Source organism: Larimichthys crocea, chromosome XII (genome assembly GCF_000972845.2).
Source record: "Larimichthys crocea isolate SSNF chromosome XII, L_crocea_2.0, whole genome shotgun sequence".
NCBI lineage: Eukaryota > Metazoa > Chordata > Actinopteri > Sciaenidae > Larimichthys > Larimichthys crocea.
The window spans coordinates 21829546-21851551 of NC_040022.1; the positions used below are offsets into that span (position 1 = coordinate 21829546).

The window sequence follows — 22006 nt, forward strand, 5'->3', positions numbered from 1 at the left end:
ATAACGCAGTGGAGAGACAGAGTAAAGAAGGTATTTACTATGGAAAAAACTACAGCAAGATTGCAACTGAAACTGGGAAAATTTGAAAGAAGATGGGAACCAATAACAAAGATGATATCAGAACACTAAGCACCTCTTTTCTTTTTCTTTTTCATTTTAATTTCATTTTAATTTTTGGATGTCTATTATTATTATTATTGTAAAATTAGTTTAATTCCTTTTCTTATCTCAGTAACGATCAATGTTTGTGATTGTTAAGTGAATTATCTGCATTATTTGACTATAAGGGATGTAGCAGGAGTATTTCATGGAACACTATATGTATCAGCGTAAAGGTTGCTGGGAAAAGGTATTGTGTGTGTGTATATATATATGGGTATGCAATGATGTTGATTTGAATGACTGTAACTGAGATTAATATAATTTTATGTACATCTTCATGTGTTAAAATTGTGTGAATAAATAAAAAGTTCTAATAAAAAAAAAAAACATCACTTTGCACGTTGCTGTAGCCACTGAAATGACCCCAAAATAATCTTACCGGATTTGACACGCTTCACATATCTCGACAGCATGCTGTTTGTAGTTTGTAATCCACTCGATGAAAATATTCCTGTAGTCCCACCAAGTTCAAACAAACTGAAACTGTCAGGCAAAACAAAAAGGCTAAAGACGGCTAAACATTTACGGACACCTTCTTCGTCTTTTTCTCGACCTGCACACCTGTTCACGTGACGACGAACCCACTGACCACGCCTCGCGAGCGCCCTTATTGATCGCGTGACCCCTGAGCTTAATTACTGTAGTCATTACGGATCTGTAGGTGTGCATGAATGCATGTCACAAAAGATGTCTGATTAAACTATAAGACAATTCAAATATGTAGGTGGTTTATATGTGAGACTGCTAAATTTGAAGAAATTTGGAAAAAAAAAAAAAAAATTGAAAATGTACAGTATTTAAATATATTAGAGCACCACCCGATGTAAAGTTTATGCCACAGCTGCCCAAAAATTAACAGCATTGGTAATTACGAAATGTTTCTGTAATGGTTAATACACCAAACCCTTTAACCAAAAATGATCTTTTTAATGCCAAAATATAAAATATTTTATAATATATAAAATATAATTATTGTTTATACATGAGTTTTCAAATTCACTGTTTTACAAAAACTGGGAAAAAAAATAAAATAGTAAAGCACATTATTATTTCTTGGTTACAATGTCAAATTTACTTGCATTCCTGAACAGAAGAATTAGTTTTAGAACGTATCAGAATATTATGCTTGATTCAGTTCTGACTTCGCAGAGAAGCCCAGTGAGCTCGCTCAAATTTGGGTATAAAAAGGTGAATTGGCATTAAAGCACTTCATGATGCTGGATGGTCTCTGACAGTTAGTCTAATACATTTGTCAAGCTCTGTATATTGCTCCTTTGTTTAATTTTTTTGTCATTTTCTTATCTTTTCTTGTGAAACACCCCACGTGTAAGTTTAAAGTGTGGATAATATGTGATTTTAAGTAAAGACAAAATATATATTTTTTAAAAAGAAAATATGTGGTCCTTTGTTGTTTTGGTAGGTTGTATTTTATTATATTTTTTCATACCAAACATTTTGTCAAACCCATTCCAACATTAACCAACCATATCAATTTATTGTGCCAGTATTGTTGTTTCACATATTTATTTATTTTTCTCCCCTCTTGTCCTGGTAAGCTTTATGTCAGATGTGAGACTGACACTTCAGCTCAGCCCAGAGCAGCTACAAACCGTGGAGCAACACGGCCTCTGTCCCAGATAAACACCCAGGCCTGCGTAGGCTTCTGGCCTGCTTCACGGCTGACAGGCCAAGCAACAGCATGGTAGAACACTGTCTTCCTGGAAATCAGTGTTTTCACATCCTTAATATGTTTCAGCAGGTTTTTGTCTCAGTCTGATATCAGAGAAGCAGCCCGAGTGCACTGTGAAATAACTCGGGGTCTGAATCAGTAACTTCTCCATTATTCTTCTGTAAAACTTTATATGAAATATTCAGTTGTTCTTAGTTTACTTACTGTCAATGTTTCTCACCTTCAGCATGATTATGGTGATTACAGGACAGCAATCCTACTTATAATCAGCGATTCCTAGAGCCTGTACCTGGAATGTATCATTCACTTAAACAGGATACTGAATAATTAATACTGTATATGACTCTTTTCAATAATGTTCCTTAAAAGATTGTTTCAACCAAGCCCCCCGTGACCAACGCAAAAGATGTTTGGTATACATAAAGAAAGCCCCTGCAGTACTCCATCTGAGAGACACTGTTCTATACTATTATTATATTATACATTTTCCTTTTGTATGCCATTCTCTGGTGTAATGTGTCCTCAAATGTCTGTAATATGGTTTGCCATGTTCTCAGTGAAGCCTCTAGAACACAGAAAACCATAAACACAAACCCCTGCGTGTTAACTGCATGTGACAATCTTGACATTTCTTCATTTACAGCAGTGAGAGACAATGACAAAAACATTGTGACTTAAGTTCAAACTCCGACTGTATATGCATGTAGCACGGATCATTTCATCTCTGACAATAAGCTCTTTGTCTTTGCCCACATGGAATAATGTAATTCTATTTGAGAAAACTGGAAAACGGGCGTTGAGATTTTCCTGGAAGACATGCTTGTCAGTGTGCTCTGTTCTTCTTTAAGTATGAGAATGAAGCACATGAATGACACACCAGTCACGATGAGGTTATATGTAAAAATTCATTTGATGCAGAGGTGAAAGCCTGAAATTTCTAACGAGGAGAATTTCTTGCCAATAAGGACAGGAAGTGAACTCGAGCAGCTGATATACTGTGGCTATCCGTGCAAGGGCAACAGGCTTTGAGCTACAGAAATATATCCAACGTGCCACACACCACTTAAAACTGTGTTTGACTGTGATTTTGATATAATGACCTGTTTGACTAGATTTGTGCTAACTGTGTGGTGTGTGTCAGCAGAGCCCGACACAGTGAGGTCCTCACAGACACAGTGGAGTCAGAGGCCCTGTCACTTGTGTTTCCATCTCTCTCTCTCTGTATGTGTGTGTGTGTGTTTAAACACAGCTGTAGGGTAAAGCAAACACAGCCTGCTCTGCCCTGGTGGGAGCCAAACTCTCTGCCTCTGTTAACATCACACCACACACTACATCCCGGGATCTGTGTTTGTGCGTGTGAATGAAGGGGAGGTCGCACACTAATATCTCCTTCTCTCTTCATGTATTTATGTAAGCAAGATGGCACCGTTACTTTGCCTCTGCAATATCTCAGTCACTATCAATGTGACTGCATGTTTATGCACGACTGCAAACAGTAGTGTGTGCGTGCAAGTTGTGGGTCATGGCAGTGTGTGTGTGTGTGTGCATCAAGGATAAAACCATTTGATGTCTCAAAGCTGCTGTATGCTGCACTGAGGCGATAGCAGTGATCGCAACCCTTTCAACCAAGTAAAGATAATACTAATGAGCACCAATGTAAACCAAATGTCAACCCCAGCCATCTCTCTCTCTCTCTCTCGCTCCGTCTTTGCCTCTCATTTAACTTGGAATTGAAGCAAAATCTGCTTTGAAGATGTCTGAACCCTATTCATTTTGGATATACCGTAAACTTGCTCGACTCGACCGAACTGCCAAATAAGGAGGGAGCCGCAGCCAAGCGCGATGTTTTTCAACTAACGCGCGTTGAAACATGGTCGAAATGGCAGAAAATCATATGATGATGCTACTCTGTTCTCCAGTGTAGCGTGTAACGTTACTGGATGAGCACCACATGGACGTTCTCTGTGCCTCTCTGAGCATGACAGCAGACGGACTGGACGCTTCAGAACTGCCTTTTGTCCTCAGTTGTTGAGGGAAACTGAAGATCACTACAGCAGGAATGTACACAAACTACCATCATGCAAAAACACATATTTTTTATATTGTAAATATAATAAATAAACCTGTTTTTGATACTATTTGTCAGCATATTTTCACCCAGCAGTACCCATTAAATGTTTTTTCGTTCCCTATATAGTTGAGTTTATAATATAAGTGGCAGAGTCCACCATTCTGCTGGTTCAAATTGCCTTCACATGCATGGGGGATTCCCAGGAAACGAAGCATGCATGTAAAACAGACTTACTGTTTGTAATTTTCATTTTATCACAATCAGCCTTACTGTTTACTGTTCACTCTCCCACAGCCTTATCACAGCTCTTTTCGGTTGCTGCTAGTGCAAACACAACACTACTACTACTGCTACTGTTACTACTGCTGCTGCTGCTGCTGCTGCTTTACATTAAAAGCATTCACTTGGTAAAAAACACGGGACTGCTTTTCTTGTGACGCAGTCACAGGATCTATATAATGAATGCATCACAGAAGATAGTGCTCACTGTGATTGTTTCCGATGGGATTTTTTATTTTTGTGTTGGAATAAGAAGGAGCATCAGCTCCAACTACTCATCGAGGTGTCCAACACGTTTGTTTGGCTGCGCTGTAAACACATACACCAGCTGCATTTCTATTAAAGTAGGCACTTAATGAGTGTTTACTAGTATTACTCAGTATTATTATTAGTAGTAGTATTTACCACTCTTGCTGTTACCATGTTAACCACAGATCAACAAATCAAGATTTGAGATTTAGCAATCAAAACTTCAGCTCATTCAGAACGCAGCAGCTCGAGTTTTGACCAGAACAAAGGGATCAGAACACATCACCCCAGTTCTTAAATCTTTACACTGGCTCCCAGTCAGCCACAGAATAGATTTTAAAGTTCTGCTACTAGTTTACAAATCACTGAATGGTTTAGGCCCACAATACATAAATGACATGCTAGTAGAATATAGACCCAGTAGGGCTCTGAGATCTACTGACTCAGGTCAGATAGTGGAGCACAGAGTTCAAACCAGACACGGTGAAGCAGCATTTAGCAGTTATGCTGCTCACAACTGGAACAAACTACCAGCAGGACTGAAATCAGCCCCAACTCTTAGCACTTTTAAATCCAGGTTAAAAACTTTTCTCTTTTCACGTGCTTATGGCTGAGCTCTTTTTAAGAACGTTTAAAGAATTTTTAATCATAATCCAGTGATTCGTTTAATGTTTTAAATTGTTTTCAAATTGGCTGTTTTAATGATTTTAAATGACATTCTGATATTTTTAATAAAGTTTTCTTCTCTTTTTCATTTTTTATTTCTATTGCTATTGCTTGTCTTAATGTCAAATGTTTTTCCTTGCCTCTGTAAAGCACTATGAATTGCCTTGTGTACGAATTGTGCTATACAAATAAACTTGCCTTGCCTTGCCTTGCCTTATGTATCTCTGATAAAACTTTAAGTTTACCACATCAGCTTAAAAAGGCTCAGCAGGTTCTCTTTTGCGAACCACTGAAATAAAAGCATTTAGCATGAAGCTTTCCTGAGAGAGTTTCCTAACACTTTCTTCTCTATGTACAAAAGACAATCTTTCATCACAGGCTAGTTGTTTTTAGCATAGCATGGACCCTGCTGATAACTCTGGGGTCTGGACGGGGGGGTTGGCAATGGTGCCGCTTTCGCCCCCACATGTCCAGCGGAGAGGAAGAACGGAGTAGTAGGAGTAGATTTAAGGCCTAACAAAGACCTGCTGTGTTCACTCTAACTCAGAGTGACCCCCGGTGCTTCCCAGAAGCTCCGATACGTTTGCCGTCATCAGCAGGAAACCTGTCCTAGCTGGCGAGTATAGAGCGCCCTGATAAATGAAGATAAGCGTGGAGACTCCTGAGGATCATCAGCCTCAGCCAGAAGACACTTCCTCCCTCACAAGCTCTTATCAATGAGGCTCCTTGTGGCATTCTGTCACAAGACTGAGCTTCAATGGTTTTAATAGCACATTAACCCCATACTTCTGTTCTTTTACCCAAAAGAAAGAATGTTTACACCAATGCAATAAACAATATGCAGGCATTTGAGATCTTGCCATGATCCTTCCACAGATTTCTCACCATCACCATGAAGCAGTTTTGTCCTAAAAACAAGTTGGGCCCCTGAATTTAAAAGAAACTCTCCGGTGTATAATTAAAATGCAATTGGTGTGGTAGCAAACTGCCATTAAAAAATGTGTCAAGGGTAAATATTACATCTGGCCTTTTTATAAACTTAAGAGTAATTTAAAAACACCTATGATAATGAATATGATGGTCTTCTATCTATAATCTTTAACACATGTCCTTATCTGGTGGTTAAACGTTTCACTGTATCTCATCATTGACTGGCAAAACTTGGTCAGTGCCATGCAGGCATCTGTAAAGAGAGGCCTGGTTGTGCTCAGATGCACTCCTCCACTGCCTACCCCGACATTTTCACCCACCACAGAAATCTACTCCTGTGGAATTTCCTCTCACTGGACCAGTGAATGCCCTTAACATGCAGACACACAGAAAGAAAAGGAAGGAGACTAGTAGCAGTGGCAGCTTTTTCGGTGCCATTGCTTTAAATAGGAGTCAACATAAGCCAGATATCTGGTTCACATCTGGTTAATGGGATTTTAAACTACTTAATGTCTCACAAATATAGAAACACAAGGGGCTTTTGCAAGAGAACAGACCTTTTTTTTTCAAGGAGCTGTAACAACAACAAAAAAATGACACTGTATGAATGTTTGAGTGTTCAGTGGCTCGGTCGATGATCTGCGTCAGCTTGTGAGGGCTGAGGTCATCAACCTCATGGGCAAGACAGGATTGTCTTTTGTCTCCCTCACCAGCTAACTGCATCACACAGCAAGTAACAGTGACATGGCAACCGCAGAGTGCGACATTTACAAAAAAAAAACGTTATACTTTTATTCACAGATTTAAGTGCAGCGTATGCTGTATTACAGTGGAAACTATGAGAGCACAAAAAATGCAGCAGTCAATCTGTTTTGTTCATCCAAAATAAATACGCTTCCAGTCCCACACTGCATTTTGCCAAATCTTCCTCTCTCACACAAGATCTAGAAAAATCCTGCAGCAGCCTGACGACTAGAATTAAAAGGACGCTGTGTATTATTTGCCAGAAAGCAAGAACATGCTGTGACGGTAGCACGAGTAAATAAAGAGTCATTAAGTCAGTGAACTGTGCTATCCAGTGTGCAGCAATATCAATCAGAAGTTTTAGCCACCATATGCCACAAGTCATACCAGACCAAGTAAGGCTGTAGCAACAAAAACCTCCGAGTGCACTTCAATAAGAAAGTGTTTTGTTGCTTCTGAATTCAACTGTTCATTCGTGAAAGGAAGATTGTGTTTTTTCTTTTAAAAGTTGCATATTCAAGCTTTAGGATTAGCTGTCATGAAAGGTAGTCAACTAAAAAGTCAACTAAAAGAACAAAAAAGGCCGGTAGCATTATGACACTTAGCTATTACTAACTATTTTAATATGAGTGAAAGTGGTGTCCAACAAAGCTTTTACAAAGAGTTTTGAAGGAATTTCAAAGGAACGTCCTCCTGCAGAATACTGTGTGATTTATGCCTTTTCAAAGGAAGTTTCATTATAGTTTAAAAGTAGAGTTTTAAAACGAGTTAAGCAGAGAGAAAAGCGTGTGACAAAGCTACTTTATCATTGTAAGACAAGTACTTTAAATAATTTACTTTCCAAATCTGATTCTTATCGACTTGTTGGCTCACAGGATTCACACTCCTGCTGCATCTGTGCCACGCTGTACTCTCTAAGCCACACAGGGCCATACATCATGGTACATGGTGGTGACAACAAGGTATTACACACACACTCAGTTCTACCGGGGGCAACACACATCATTGACAATAACAACAGTATCCCATTATGTTGGGGATGTCTGAAAGCATAACTGAGCCGCATGGTTAAAGCCCACTTTTTTATGAATGCCACTTATCTTTCGGCTCTGTTGCACTATGTAAGCCAATGGTTTAAAGACAGGGAGCGAGGGGAGAGGGAGGCAGAGAGATTCGCCGTACATACCACAAGCAAACTGGTGTTGACAGAGGAGCAGCCCTGGACAAGTGTGGATGCGTTCCTAATGGCTATGTGTTTGTGAGAGAGACAGGAGACAGATAGTCAAATAGACAGACAGGTTAGGGGAGAGGTGTCGGCCTGTCAAACCCGGAAACATCCACCCACCCTCCTCGCATCCACCAGCAGCCAGGCAAGGGGAGAGGGGCTGAGGATGGACGAGCTGCTGAGAGAGGAAAAGGGGGAAGCACAGGCGTGGGATGAGGAGGAGGGAGGAGAGGGATGACAGAGGGAATCTGTGGGCCAGGGGCAGAGAGATGAAAAGGAAGAGGAGAAGAGGCAACAGAGGGGGGGAGGTGTGCCAGGTGTTCCCCTCACGGTCAGTCTCAAAAGTGCTCAAAATACAGTACATGGCCTCTCCATGTTGCAGGTTAGAGGCTAAATCATCACATTTTCTTCTGACCCATCTGAGCCTCGAATACATACATGACCGTGAGCCATAACAAACACACTCATGCATCTCGACAAAAGTTAAAGAGCAGCGAAAAGCAACACTTTGAGCACGATTTCCCTTTCAAAACAGCACAGCTCACCGCAGATGTCAACGAGGCCCTTCTCACTCTCCGTTTTTTCCAGATCCGCTCGGTTCCAATCAAACATGTGGAAACTATCTATAGTGTCCTCATGGCAGGGTTAAAGAGCGCCTCGCTTCACAGCGTGACAAGAAGAAAAAGCAGTGGAGCAGAGCAGAGCCCAAGAGAGGAGGAAAAAAAAAAAAAAAAAAACTAACCTTCAAAGTCTGATATGATCCCTTCCAAGTGAGCGTTGACAGTGGAATCAGACATTTTGGGGAGAGCAAGTGTGTATGTGAGGGTGTGTGTATAATGCGAGAGAGAGGGAGCAGGGATCCCTTTCCCCAGCAAGGAAAAGTCTTCCTGGGGCGCAGTCCCGCTTTTAAACAAATCCCAAATTAGGAGCCCGTGCAAGGGAGAGGAGGGGAGGGGAAAAAAAAAAAAACACAAGAGTCGAGCAGCTCACTGATCCGAACCCTCTCTCTATCTCTCCTCTCTTCCTTAGAGCAGCAACTTATTTTTCTCTTCTCCTCCTTCTCAACTTCCAGAGCCTGGAATGAGCCAGCGTTGACAACCCCCCACCCTCCCTCTCCTCCTCACCTCCCTCCCTCTCTCACTCTTTCTAGCTCACTGTCTTCCCTCCCCCCCCAATCCTCCTTCCCTCCATTCCTCCCTCCCTCCCTACCTCCCTCCCCTTCTCCTGCAGCAAGTCCTCTCAGACTGCTTCCTTTCGGTGAAAGCTCTCATTTTTGACTGGGCTGGTCAAATTATACGCATGCTACACATTCAAGCGAGCTTCCTGTGGGCTCGATCACATGACTCGCAGTGACTTTTTCCTTAAGGCTGTGGAATATGCCAACATCAGCATCCCGTGAGCGCACAAATCAGGAGTCACGTTGGGGGAAAAAAAGTCTCCATTCGAACACATCTTACAGGGGGGAGATGGAGTGAAAGGAAGACATAGTGAAGACCTGAATCACACTATGGACTAATATGGTCAGGACAGTCGGTTTGTAGATTGTCTGACATGCTCAGTCGCTCTGGAGGCAGACATCAATAAATAAGTAGCCTAATGACTTAATGACCATGTGAATGAGGCTCTGTGTGTGGGGGGCAGGGTGGACAGGGGCGTTGGTCACAGGCCACAGGCCAATGGCGATGAACCACTGCTGCTGGCATCTTCACTAAAATGAACCATTTAGTAGTGACCAGGCTACTAACAGTAGTAGTGTGTGTGTGTGTGTGTGTGTATTAGGAGGATCTCCTACACACACACACGTGAGTCGCACATAACTCTCGTTTTAATGTGAAAAGATTTACTGCTGAAAAAATAAGGGCAGCCCCAAGAGATACCAACACCTGAGGCAAAAATTTAAAGAAAGATACATCAGGTGAAAAATGCATTCGATGTGGAAAATGATTTGGAGTTGAGCTGTGGTAAATTATTCAGGCCGTAAAGAAGGAGAAAAAAATCCTCAGTAGTTGCTGCTGCGTGATTTATCATGACGTGTTTGGGACCGAGACGCCGCATGTCTTGTGAGTTTCGCCGCCAATTTGTTGCTTACATTGGAATGGAGGTTTGCATTTTCTGTTGATTTAGGCATGTTTACCGATCCTAAACACAGATGTGTGCGAGTGTACAGACACACACTAACATGCAGATTGAAAAACAAATACGAGGCTTTACTGTACCAAAACCTGCAATCTGAGATTAATCTTATACCACATTCCCCCAGCCGCTGAACCATGCGAAGTATGTAACCCACAAAATGTGTGAGAAATCTCTCTGATCATCAATGGATGTCTGGCTAGCTTGAAAACTGGACCAATGCCTGGAATTCTTTAAAAGTCAAGACAGGTGAACACATTTCCAGTAGTTGGCTGGGCTGTCAGATTGTAAGGATGCATAACTTTTGTCTTGATTGTTTGACAGAGCACAGCGCAGTGTCTATGAAGACAGCGAGAGATTTAAAGCCTTGGAGGTCTTCTTACTCATCCAGTTGTCCCACCCAGATATACACACATCTGTATGAAACCTGTATGAACCACACGATATCTGATTTCCCCAGCAGGGGTCAGCGTTGCTCCTATAAATAAAACACGTCGCTATAGGCAACAGTGTTAGTGGTAACAGTGTCACCAGCATACAGTAATGTGATCTGGAAACAGATAAAGATGGAGACATGAGGAGAATCCTGCTCCAGACACACCCTTCAGCCCACACAGTCTTCTCACCAACACATGTGCGTCAGATTCCTCCACTCCCTGGCACACACTCATACTCAGACACACACCGAGCTGCACACACCAGCACAGACAACAAATATGCTCACAGCAGATGTATGCATATATGTATATATATATAAACGTGCACACACAACATGCACTCAGTATAACACCCAACCCCTTTCGCTTAAACACACATACACAAAGAAAAGAACACTTCCTTCTCTTGCATATCCATGCAAGCTCCAGCAAGCCCGGACAGCGCAAATCCAATCTGCTACAACAACTGTGACACTGGGAGAGAGACTTGAATGCGCTTGGCAGTGATAGTGATGCAGTATGCAGTGAACTGCTATGAAAACAGTTTTAATCCGCCTTTAGCATAACATATGCGTTGGATATGATACGCAATGGACTAAATGTTTGTACTGTGACTGGAAAAGGTGACACAAGGTCATGTTGATGTCATATATCAGCACTGATATTTTTATCTAATTATGGTGTGAATTCCACCACGCTGACTCCTCTTTCTGGTTAACTTTATTGCTGTGTCATGGTTATCTTCATTATGACTAAAGGGAGGCGGGAATTACTGTGAAAAATCTAAATTTCTCCTTGTCATCGCTGATAGTAACGGTAAAGATATGGATTATTATCCTGAGGATGAATTCATCATGATGAGACAGAGACGCTGGATCTGTAGGATTTTTCTGATTCAGACTGTAAAATTAGTTTTGGCAGTGGTAGTTTTAAAAGAAGTGATAATAACTAATGCCTGTCAGATAATGAATCTCTCGGGGCTTACTGTACATTACGGCATTGTGATGTATTCGAATAGGCAGCTGCTGGTGTTATATTGCACTGAAGAACAGAGATGAAGAGAGACAGAAACAGCCGCCTACTGCTTAAAGAAACCCAGACCACCACCACTACTCTCTAAAGTAGGTCCTGCCCTCATGAGAGCTGAAAAATGAGAGGAGCAGCGTGGGAGGAGGAGAGGATAACTTCTATAAACGGATGCCAGGCTGGCATGGCAGTTGCTAGGGCAATGCCAGGGCAACAGCAGCTTGCAAATGTCAGCGTTCAAGTCTACACATGTACAAACACGCACACACACACACAGAAGAAGACGTAACAGGTCAACATGCTTTGGCGCCAGCCTGCCCCTCTCCACTGTGGTCCGGTCGGTGCCAGTGGACAGACGTCCTGCGCTGACTGGAATCTGAGATGCAGCTCCAAGAAATGTTTCAGTGGTAACCAAACCCACACTGAGTAGTGGGATGCAAGGTTACACCTGAAATGTTTTATTCACGACTACAGCTATGTCAAATGCAACTTCTTACAATAATAAAAACAGCCTTACTTGTATAAATAAATATCAGACTGTGAGCAAAATCACCACTGATTTCATTCGATCAATCTGTCTCTGCAGATTTAATAAACCGGGTGTCATCACCAGTTAAGTTGCAGATGGAAACGGGGGATAATCTAAATAAAATGTATTATTGTGATAGAATTGTGGATCAGTGTTTCGTCGGGTCGTGCCAGGATTAAAGACAGTCATTGTTATTTCAAACATTACCAGTATCAGCAACAGAGGAAACCCCAGCTTCCTGCTGAGTTCATCCTAAAACAACAAAAGCTTTGTTGGCCTCGATGCAGACGACTCACCCATGAGTCAGGCTATATCAAATAAGCCATCTGGAAGAGGTAAAATCGGCGCTGTTGTGTGTTGGCGAACGCGTGCATTACTTGCATCGACTGCTTGTGTATATGTGTACGCGTGTGTATATTTTGGACGTGACTAGCTGGTTACCGCAGCTCTGTTTACATGGCAACCCTCAAAATAAGCAGCTCTACCTTCAGAAAAGGAGGAGGAGGAGGAGGAGGAGGAGAGATAGATGGAGAGGATGTGATGGAAAAGAAAGAGGGGAAAGGTGGGAAAAGGTGTGCCAGTTCTCTGCGCAGGCCTTAATGGAAACTAGGAAGCAGGATGATTTCTCCTGCTGTGTGTGAGAAAGAAGGAAACAGAGAAAGAGAGCAGCTTTAGCATGACTAATGGAATCAGCAGCGCTGGTAGAGTAAACATAGGCAGAAAAAGTGCCTGGCTTTCAGTACGGTACAGTACAGTACTGTGCTTTCAGCTATTTGTGGGAATGGCACAAGAAAGAACTGCAGTTGGCATCGCTGACAGTCGAGTATGTTTGCAGAGACACATAATGTAAGAGTCTGCACTAAAGACGCAGCAGACTGTTTCATAATATTACCCTCTGACACACACACACACACACACCAAACATGAAAACCCCTCGCGTGGCCCCAGAGCCCACATGGTGAAGTAGCTTTGTCTAAATGCACAGCTGTAGTGACAGCAGCTGCCCTTAACCAAATGTTAAACAGCAGCACCCGGCCAGGCTCTGCAAACTTTAATCAAATACAGCACCTGTTGGAAACATGGCTCGACTACACTGCATGCACACACACACACACACACACACGTACACACACTGGCATACCCCCCTCAATTGCTTTTGCTTGGTGGTTTTTCGTTGCAGTATGTGTGTGTGATTGAGTGTGTGTCCCCTCACGCATGGGCTGGAATGACTTGGTAAAGAGAGAGAGAGAGCAGCTGTCCTCCATCATACATGACTCTCAGTAGGCCTCTCTCTTTCTCTCTCTCCCACCTCCGCCCTCGGCTCCATTGCTCCACCGGGTAATAACACTGTTTAGTACGTCAACAAGCCAGCATTGTGATCGCCATCCTTGTTGCTCCTTGTTGCTTGCGCTCACATTATTGTTCTGCTCGGCGCGTTGCCACAACGACCGGCCTTAACAACACCAATCATGTCACATCAGGAAGCAACGGGGGCCTGTCATTTCCTTTAATAAAAAGTTATCCTCAAACATACAGAGTCATATTCAAAACAAGAGGGCTGTGACGAAAAACAACAAACCCAAACAACAATTGTGTGAGTGTTCACAAATGAGTATTTTGGATTGCCCAACTCAGCACCTCCACCTTGTGGGTGAAGCATATATTACATATCAAGCAGACAGCTTGCAGCACAGATTGAAGATGGCCGACATCTTTCACCGACTTCTTCACGAGGTCTGAAGGTCAGTTAAGATGGCTCAGGCTTCTCTGTAAGTCATCAGTCATGAGATTTTCAGTCCGAGCTGACCACAGCTACGTCACGCAGACTCTAATCGAGCATCATCAGCTGACCTCATTCTGACTCGAATGAATGGGATGCGTCGGCCCTTTTATTTAAGGCGTTATTCACAAACTCTGTGGGGCTGACAGTTTCCGTTGGGAGCGGTCACCGCTGTTGATTCATGTCAGAAGAAAACACAGGAAACAAAGGGGGAGCATCAGCACCAGCGAGGGAGGAACATGAGCAAGGAGTGATTCGAACTTTCTTGGTCAGAGATACTCACGATGCGTGTTAGATGACATTGGACTGTTTTTATTTGACAAGCCAACAGAAGAGTAGACTACAATAAAATGTTCTTCCTGACCTATAAAGAAGTAAAATACTGGATTGTTGTCCAGATACAAAGTACATGTGACTAAATGTTCTGTGCCTTTGTGGCTCCACGGTGATCTGTACATTGTGATGCACATGTGATGTGAAACTGAGATGTGCACTGATTAAGACATCTCACCTGATTGCTTCGTTAATCATTATTGTTTCCAGAATGTGGCTGTACTTATTTACACTAAAACAAAGGGAACAATTTGGCATTGGTGGTGTTATTCATGGGTTATTTTGCAGTGGTTGTACCGGTTTCGGCCCACTTGAGATCAAATTGTTGTGGCTGTATGTGACCCATGAGCCTAAAATGAGTTTGACACCCTTACATATTCCACCTATTTGTGTGCAACAACATCCACATCCCACTGACCCAAAAGCGCGCAGGCATACACAGTGTGTATATGAATGTGTGTATGAATGAATGCATAAAAACTTTCGCTGGAAAACAGAAACACACACAAGGTATGTCCTGCTGAAGCTGTTACAACTCACTGGGGGGAGCACCTGGAGAAAAGAGGCCACACTAAAAGAGAGAGGAGGGAGGGGGGGGGATACCTCCATCACACACACACACACACACACACACTTGTCAATGGTCTCACCTACATCCAGATTTCACACACCGTGTAGGTGCTATGAGCTATGGTAGGTCACAAACACACACAGCCACACACATACACACACACATGCTGCCGCAGTCACTTCACTTCATTTCCACTCCAGCTACGTTTTTTTGGTCCTTTTTAACAACACTCACACTAGCCCTCATAAAAATACCATTAAGAAGCAGACAGCATTGCCTCACTAATGACTTTAGCATAATGTACAACACACACAGTCACTCACACACACACACACACAGACTCTTATCAATTCAATATGTATACTGTTTACAGCATCCAGCGGGGGGAAATAACGTCAGAGTGGAGGAAAAAAAAATGTGGATTTTTTTTTATTTGCAAAGTCGGCTGACTGTTTGCTAGTGGACTAAAGCAGTGCTTTCTTTATCCTGTTAGTTAAAGGAGGGACTGACTGATGGCTGAAGCGGGATCAGAGCCACAAGGGACAAGAGTAGTACTGTTCAAACAGAGCTCTTTCCTGTTTTCACACCAAAGAAGAATGGGAGAATGCAGATGGAGAGAAAAAAAAGAGAAGAGAGAGAGAGAGAGGGAGAGAAATGTCTATGAAATAAGTGCTGCTTCTGTGTCACTTCACCACAGAATCAGCCCTTCAGAAAGTTTTTTGCTCTGCAATGAAAGTCTTACTTTTAAGTAGTGAACATTTGAAATGAACAGACAAGCAGCAGACAGAGAATGGAAAAGAGGTAGTGACTGGGCAATAACCTGTACAAGACAAAAAACACTAAAAATATCTTTCAATGGGACAGAAAGAGGGTGGTGGTGGTGGTGGTGGTGGTGGAGATGGTGGGCAAACAACAGACAAGAGACAGACAAGCCTGCAAACAAAATAACAGAGGCAGAGCACAGATAAAAGACAGATAAACCAAAACAGGTCTGCTAAGCTGCTACACAAACCCTGCAGAGCTCTCTCCAGCTCCCCAGCTCCAAACCCCAAAGAAAGCATGCAGTCAGCAAACAGGACAGAATGAGAGAGTGGAAAATACCATAGAGGGGGAAAATAGAGGCAGGCTCTTACAGAATAGACACTCGATCACAGTGAAAAAGCTGATTGAAGAACCTGAAGCTACACTTTGTCCTCCAGTCAGAAGTGTGAACTCATCTGGGCTGACAGTTTCCGGAGAGTTTGTCTTACCTGAGAATTTGTCCCCCTCCATAACCAGATCACTCCCTCCACAGCCACATGTAGTGTCTGCTCTTTGACTCCACTCACTCCCTCTCTCTCTCTCTCTCTGTCTTTTTTTGGACTTCCCTTTCTCTCGTCCCTCTCTCTCTCTCTCTCTCTCCCTCCCTCCCTTCCCTCTGTTCCTCTTCCTCCTCTTCTTACTCTCTCTTTCCTTTTGGGCTCTCTTTGCTCTCCCTCCCTCACCCCAGTTTGATTCCTTCAGTGTGTCTTACTAATGAATTCGGAATTACGACATCCCCATGTGCTGATCATATGTTGCGTTCGCGCGCTCTCTCTTTTTTCTCGCTCTTACCCTCTCCTTCTCTCTGATGAGACCAAAAGACTGAAGCGGCATTGTATCTTGAAAATAGAAACCATTAGCTCCGCCATGTGACACGGACAGGCTCCTTACAGACGAAAATAACCCACTGGACTTGCAAACTCTTCCGTCAGCTAACTTATAATGCTCCTTGTGTGTGTGTGTGTGTGTGTGTGTGTGTGTGCAGTGGCCTTGATCCATTTGATACCAATCTTCAGTCAAGCTGAAGCATTTCTTGAACTAGACTTCCACGCGATGAATACAATGGATGATAGCCTGTTGAAACAACACTGACATGCAAAAACAATACAGGATGGAAGCAAGAGAGGCGAACTCTATGAAAACATGCGTCTCAAAAATGTTTTCAAGGGTTAACGCAGGAGAGGCATCGAGTTACCGGTGAGGAAAAATGACAGCAAGAGCAAATATTCCAGACGGGAAAAGAAAGAGGACTGAGTGAGTGTGCGTCTCTGTGTTCAGGAAACTCGGATGACCTCTGACCTTTGGCACGTCCCTCACACTGCGCCGGGGGTCAGAGGTCACATGGCAAGCGTCTGAGCCTCGATAGAGAGATCAAACAAACTCAGACATGTCAGTCTGACTTGTGCAACACGTACCGCTCCAGCGACTTTGCGTATTGCATGTTGACCCGTGTGCACAATGTGTTTGTGCATTCGTGTCAGCATTTAGTGTGTTCATATATTGCTTTCTGTCTTCATTAATTCTTTAATTAAAGCCAGCTGCCTAATTTGGGTAATGAAATAAGCAACAGTTGTGCACTGGCGGCCCCAAATGGCCAAAATAAGTATCTCTGACAGCTTGGAAGTAAAGAGCAGACAGCTTACAAACCTATAGGTGCATCACAAATGAAACCTATTTTTTAGCCATACAAGATGAGGTGAGAAGAAAGTATACCTTATAAAATGCACTACAAGTGATTGTGTATTCATTTTATCATTTTATATTATTTAATGACTGTTTTATCTAATAACTTCAAAACAAAAAGAATATTTCCCATTGTACACGTGCACGCCTCAGATTATGATCAGCACTAATTCGGTGTGTGTCCAAAAGCAGAATCTGCTGACTGTCAGATGGGAATTAACTGCACATAGAAAAACAATAGGGACAGTGTTGGATAGACCTGTGTGTGTGTGTGCATATGTGACTGTGTTTGTATGAATTGAGGTTACAGTGAAGCATCATCCAAACAGCCGCCTGCCGGCTCGTAAATCTGCCTTGTTGGCAGATGTTTTGTACGGGGCATCTCCCACCAAATGCCAATGAGCACACACACCTACACACACACACTCATGTACGCATGCACACACACACACTCATGCACACACACACTCATGCACACACATGCCCCGTGGCGACTGCATCAACGTCAGGGAGGTCTGCTGACAAGCAGGGCCTTATCCTCTGCCTTAAGCACTTCCCAACAACCTGTATGTGTGTGTGTGTGTGTGTGTGTTTGTATCCGCTAATGCATATCTGCATCTGTGTGTGAGTGTTTCTGGTATGCTTTTGTGTGTATATGTATGTGACAGACAGTCACAGATAGTAAAACACAGCAGCTCAAGAACTCAAGATGCTGAAAACACAACACAAATGAATCCAGAATAAAAATCAATACACGTACTGTAGGTGGAGCATCATTTGGATTTTGTGTACACTCACTAAAATAAAGTGTTCCTACAGTTTTCTCCAGATGTTTAGTCAGAAACTGAACACTTTAAAAAAATCATCTGTTTGGGTCAAATTTACTTTACAGCTGTTTCTATAGTTTCTATAAAGTTTGGGCAGTAGGAAGTACTCAGGTGACTCAATCTAACAATAAAATTGTTCTGGGCTCATGTTGCTGTCCCTGTTTGCTCCGAATACTCCTTCCTGTTTTGTGCTGGCTCATTTTGTCTGCTCATACGTATATATGCAGAAACATGAAACAACCATCACAACTATGTGCAGTGTCAGCTCTCTGAATGAATACACAGAAAAAAATGTGATATATTTAATCCTGTAGTCGCCTTGAATGTTCACACATTTAACCTAAAATGAACAAAACAGGAAATGCGAGTGTGCATTTTGCAAGTCACAGCTTGCACGCTGCAAATTTGATGAAACGAGCCCTTGCACAACACACGGGCCCTAATATGTTGACTGTGTGTGTGTCTTTACATACAGTGTGTCCTAACCTAGCGTGTATTTTTGTGTGTTTGTGCGTGCTTCGGTCCCCCTCCTCTCTTCGTCTCCCTCTTCTCTATGTGCTGATGCTGCAGAAGATGCCTCAGTGGTAAGCCACAGCTTCAGCCTGCATACCAATACTGAGTATTAGCTACACACAGACACACGTACACATATGTGCATTGACTAGTTTTCATAAATAAATAAAACCCTGAAGGGAGGCACCATAAAATGCAAAAATATGAATATAGAATGAATATGTTTTTACACTTGGCTGATAATTTAATGCTTTCCTTCTCCTTTGGTAACAAAATGTAGTAAAATAAGGAGGAAATGTCATTACCAGACTGACAGAGAAGCTACTGCTGCTCTTTTAATTATGTCTCTGTTAGATCTTCTCGTCTAGTTGTCATAGCTCTTTTTGTGTTTAGTGTTTCCTGTTTTATTTTGTAATTCTCCCTTCTCCTCATGTCTGTACCTGTACTTCCTGTCATTGTTGTGTTTCCCGCCAATTTTGATCATCTGTTCCACCCTGATTAGTTTCACCTGTGTCTTGTTATCCCGCCTATTTAGTCCCTGGGTGCTGTCGAATAGTCAAATTTGCTTAGGAACCTTCCTAACTGAGTGAAATGACCCGGAAGTATTAACGTTTCCGCCATAATAAGAGTTGTTTGAATTCTCTAACTGTTAAGGAAAAGAGCTTCAATGCTTCCTTTATTATCTCCTTTAGCATAGGATACACGGGACCATCCTTTACGAAAGGAAAGGAGGTAATGCCGCCCAACAATTCCTTGCGGTAGCGACAAAACGTTGATAATGAAGTCATATTTTTCACCGGGTTTCCCATATTTCCTGCATTAAACTACACGCTAAGAGCGCACGTTTTGTAGTCCATCTTCTGGACTTTGTAGTTTTACCACAGGTCACATCAATAACATTCGTCGTCGCATAATGACGTAGTCAAGTGTAAGTGCAGTCGTCTTCTCCTAACTCATTATGACCTCTCCTTCACATCTTTCCTTGACCTTGTGACGTTTTCTATCGAGGTCAAAGGAAAGTGGTTAGGAAAGGACTTAGGAGCACATTTTTTTGACCGTAGACCCTGCGTTCCTTGGTTTTACTGTCAGTTCATGTTCATCCTATAGGTTTAAGTGTTTCAGCCATTCCTTGTGTTTTGTTCTATTGTTTGGACTTCTGTTTGGTTCCTTGAACCCTCTCTGCCTTTTGGACTTTAGCTATATCCTGCTCTTTACTGATTTGTTTGGGCTGCCTTACCTGGCTTTGTACTGAGCCTGCCTGACTATCTGTAAATCCTTTGTTATTGTCACTATCTATTGTTCTGCATCTGAGTCTGTTCTGTTCCCTTGTTGTCTGTGACACTAGTTAGAAACACAATTATTTTGCTTTTTGTCCATAAAGAGCTGTAGACAAGAAAGAAGCACACATTTATGAACACGTGGAGTGATACAGTCACTCTTATATCGGCACCAAGACACAAACGTCTTCTGTTCTTTGAAGTCTGACACTCTGCCATCCTTCCATGTCTTTATTGCTTTGCTTGTGATCTGCTGTTTACCTGCTATCAGCCGTTGTCAGGTGAGGAAACCGTACCTGCTGTGCCCTCAGTGTTATCACATCCCTCTGCTGCAGGTCAATGACAGTGACTTACATAATACTTAACAGGAATAGTGAGTGATTAAATAGAAGCCGGAAAAGGTAGAGTAGACTTTGACATTGAGCAAATCTGGACATAAGTGGACTGTCTTTCAGATATATACGGATGCAATAAATACAAGGTTGTACTAGTTGCTGAATGTATGGATGAAAAGATGAAGTGAAATGACACCGGTGCAGTCTACTTACTGGGACTGGTGATGCCAGATCCTTCTCTTTCTGTTCTCCTTGCCCGAGTGCTGGCTGACCTCGCTGTGAACGGGGACAGAAGGACAAATGAGTAAAGTCAAGAGACAGAAACAGATCACACTTCATCAACAAGAGGCAAAGTTCTATGTCCTGGGGTTACTTTGAGAACTATTAGACGTACAAAGGACCAGCCTGGGTGGCAGGTTTGGTTTTTGACTGTCCTATCAATGAGCGTTTTTTTATCCAATACTATAGGTGGGAACATCTGCTAAATGCAGCAAAACATGTTAAAAAAAAAGCACCAAATAGAGACTTCACATTTTACTTGAAGGACATTTGGCTATTAAAGCAAAGCCAAAAATGTTTTTCCTCAATTTCATTTGTGGCTTGTTTGTATCTTATATCTAGAATTGTGTGGATGATGTGGAAATAACACACGAGGTAGCTCACAAGGTACAATACACATAATTAATGATGCCACTATTTTTAAATAAATGTCACGTCTATAATAAATATGTCAAAGGGGAGAGTCAAAGCATCAATAAACACTAACGTGTAAGTTAATATAACTGCAAATGCTGATCATCATAAAAGCCAATAACAATCTGAACTCTGCAGGGAAAAATGTTGTAAATAAGCCAAGATTATCTTCTAGTATTGACAATCGCAGGAAACAATTAAGGATAAGAAGCAGTCAGATATGTCACCATGCTGACCTCAGTTGCCTGATACTGTTATAGCTCTGGTCAATGTCCAGTAAAACAAATGGATGGCATCATGCACATTTAACAGCTCCCAGGTCCTTCCGGGTGCTTGTTGAAGAATCAGAGGAATGCCACTTCCTCTTGGCCGATGATCTGATTCCTGACAGTAGTGGAATGCTCCAAGTAATCTCGCATAGATATGCCCTTGTGCTTGTGCGTGTGTGTGTGTGTGAGAGAGTAAGGGAATGTGTGTGTGTTCAGTTCTGCTGAATCACCAGCTACTGCATGAGTGGGGAACGAGCCAAACAAGGACAGGAAGTGTTGCTGTCTGTTCAGATGGGTGACTCAGCTCCAAGTGGTGATGTCTATTTTCTGTAAGGCATTTGACTAAATGTGACTGTGTGCTTTATTAGTTCGAGGCAATAGTCATACCAAGATGTGCTATTTTTGATGTCTTCTGTGGGATTTGTTGGTCAGTCTGTTGATTAGTTGGTCTCTCCATCCCTGTGTTCCAGACTGAAACATAACTTTTCCTCTAATGCCAACATAACGCCACGTAAACAAAGAGTAGATACAGACCTACTATTGTAATCTTCTAGCCTGATAAAACGTTGAAGTGTTTAGCCATTCCTGGAACATGTGATGGCACAATAACAAGATGCTGCGGCTCACTTGGTTTAACCACACACTCTTTTCTTCTTCCCCCGTCCTCTGTTGCTCTCCTGCATCAAGTAAATAAGTAAGTTCATCCGGTCTGAGTCAGTCGTCCTATATTTTTCTTCTTTCCACTCCCCCCCCCATCCTCTGCTGCTCTCCTGCATCAACTAA

At 42.4% G+C, this 22006-nt stretch overlaps 1 protein-coding gene across 4 annotated transcripts in view; it reads right to left on the reverse strand.

Annotated features, from left to right (window-relative positions):
- Nucleotides 1-22006, reverse strand: part of LOC104929807 (septin-9) — a 95232-nt gene that overhangs the window by 64230 nt on the left and 8996 nt on the right. Inside the window, exon 2 of one of the 4 annotated variants that reach the window (XM_010744419.3) lies at nucleotides 20475-20537. In XM_010744419.3, coding sequence (XP_010742721.2) covers nucleotides 20475-20537 — 63 coding nt within the window. Of the gene's footprint in view, nucleotides 1-541; nucleotides 743-8758; nucleotides 9113-16075; nucleotides 16210-20474; nucleotides 20538-22006 lie in introns of those variants that run through there. The other 3 variants (XM_010744420.3, XM_019261886.2, XM_027285811.1) reach the window with 3 other exon arrangements.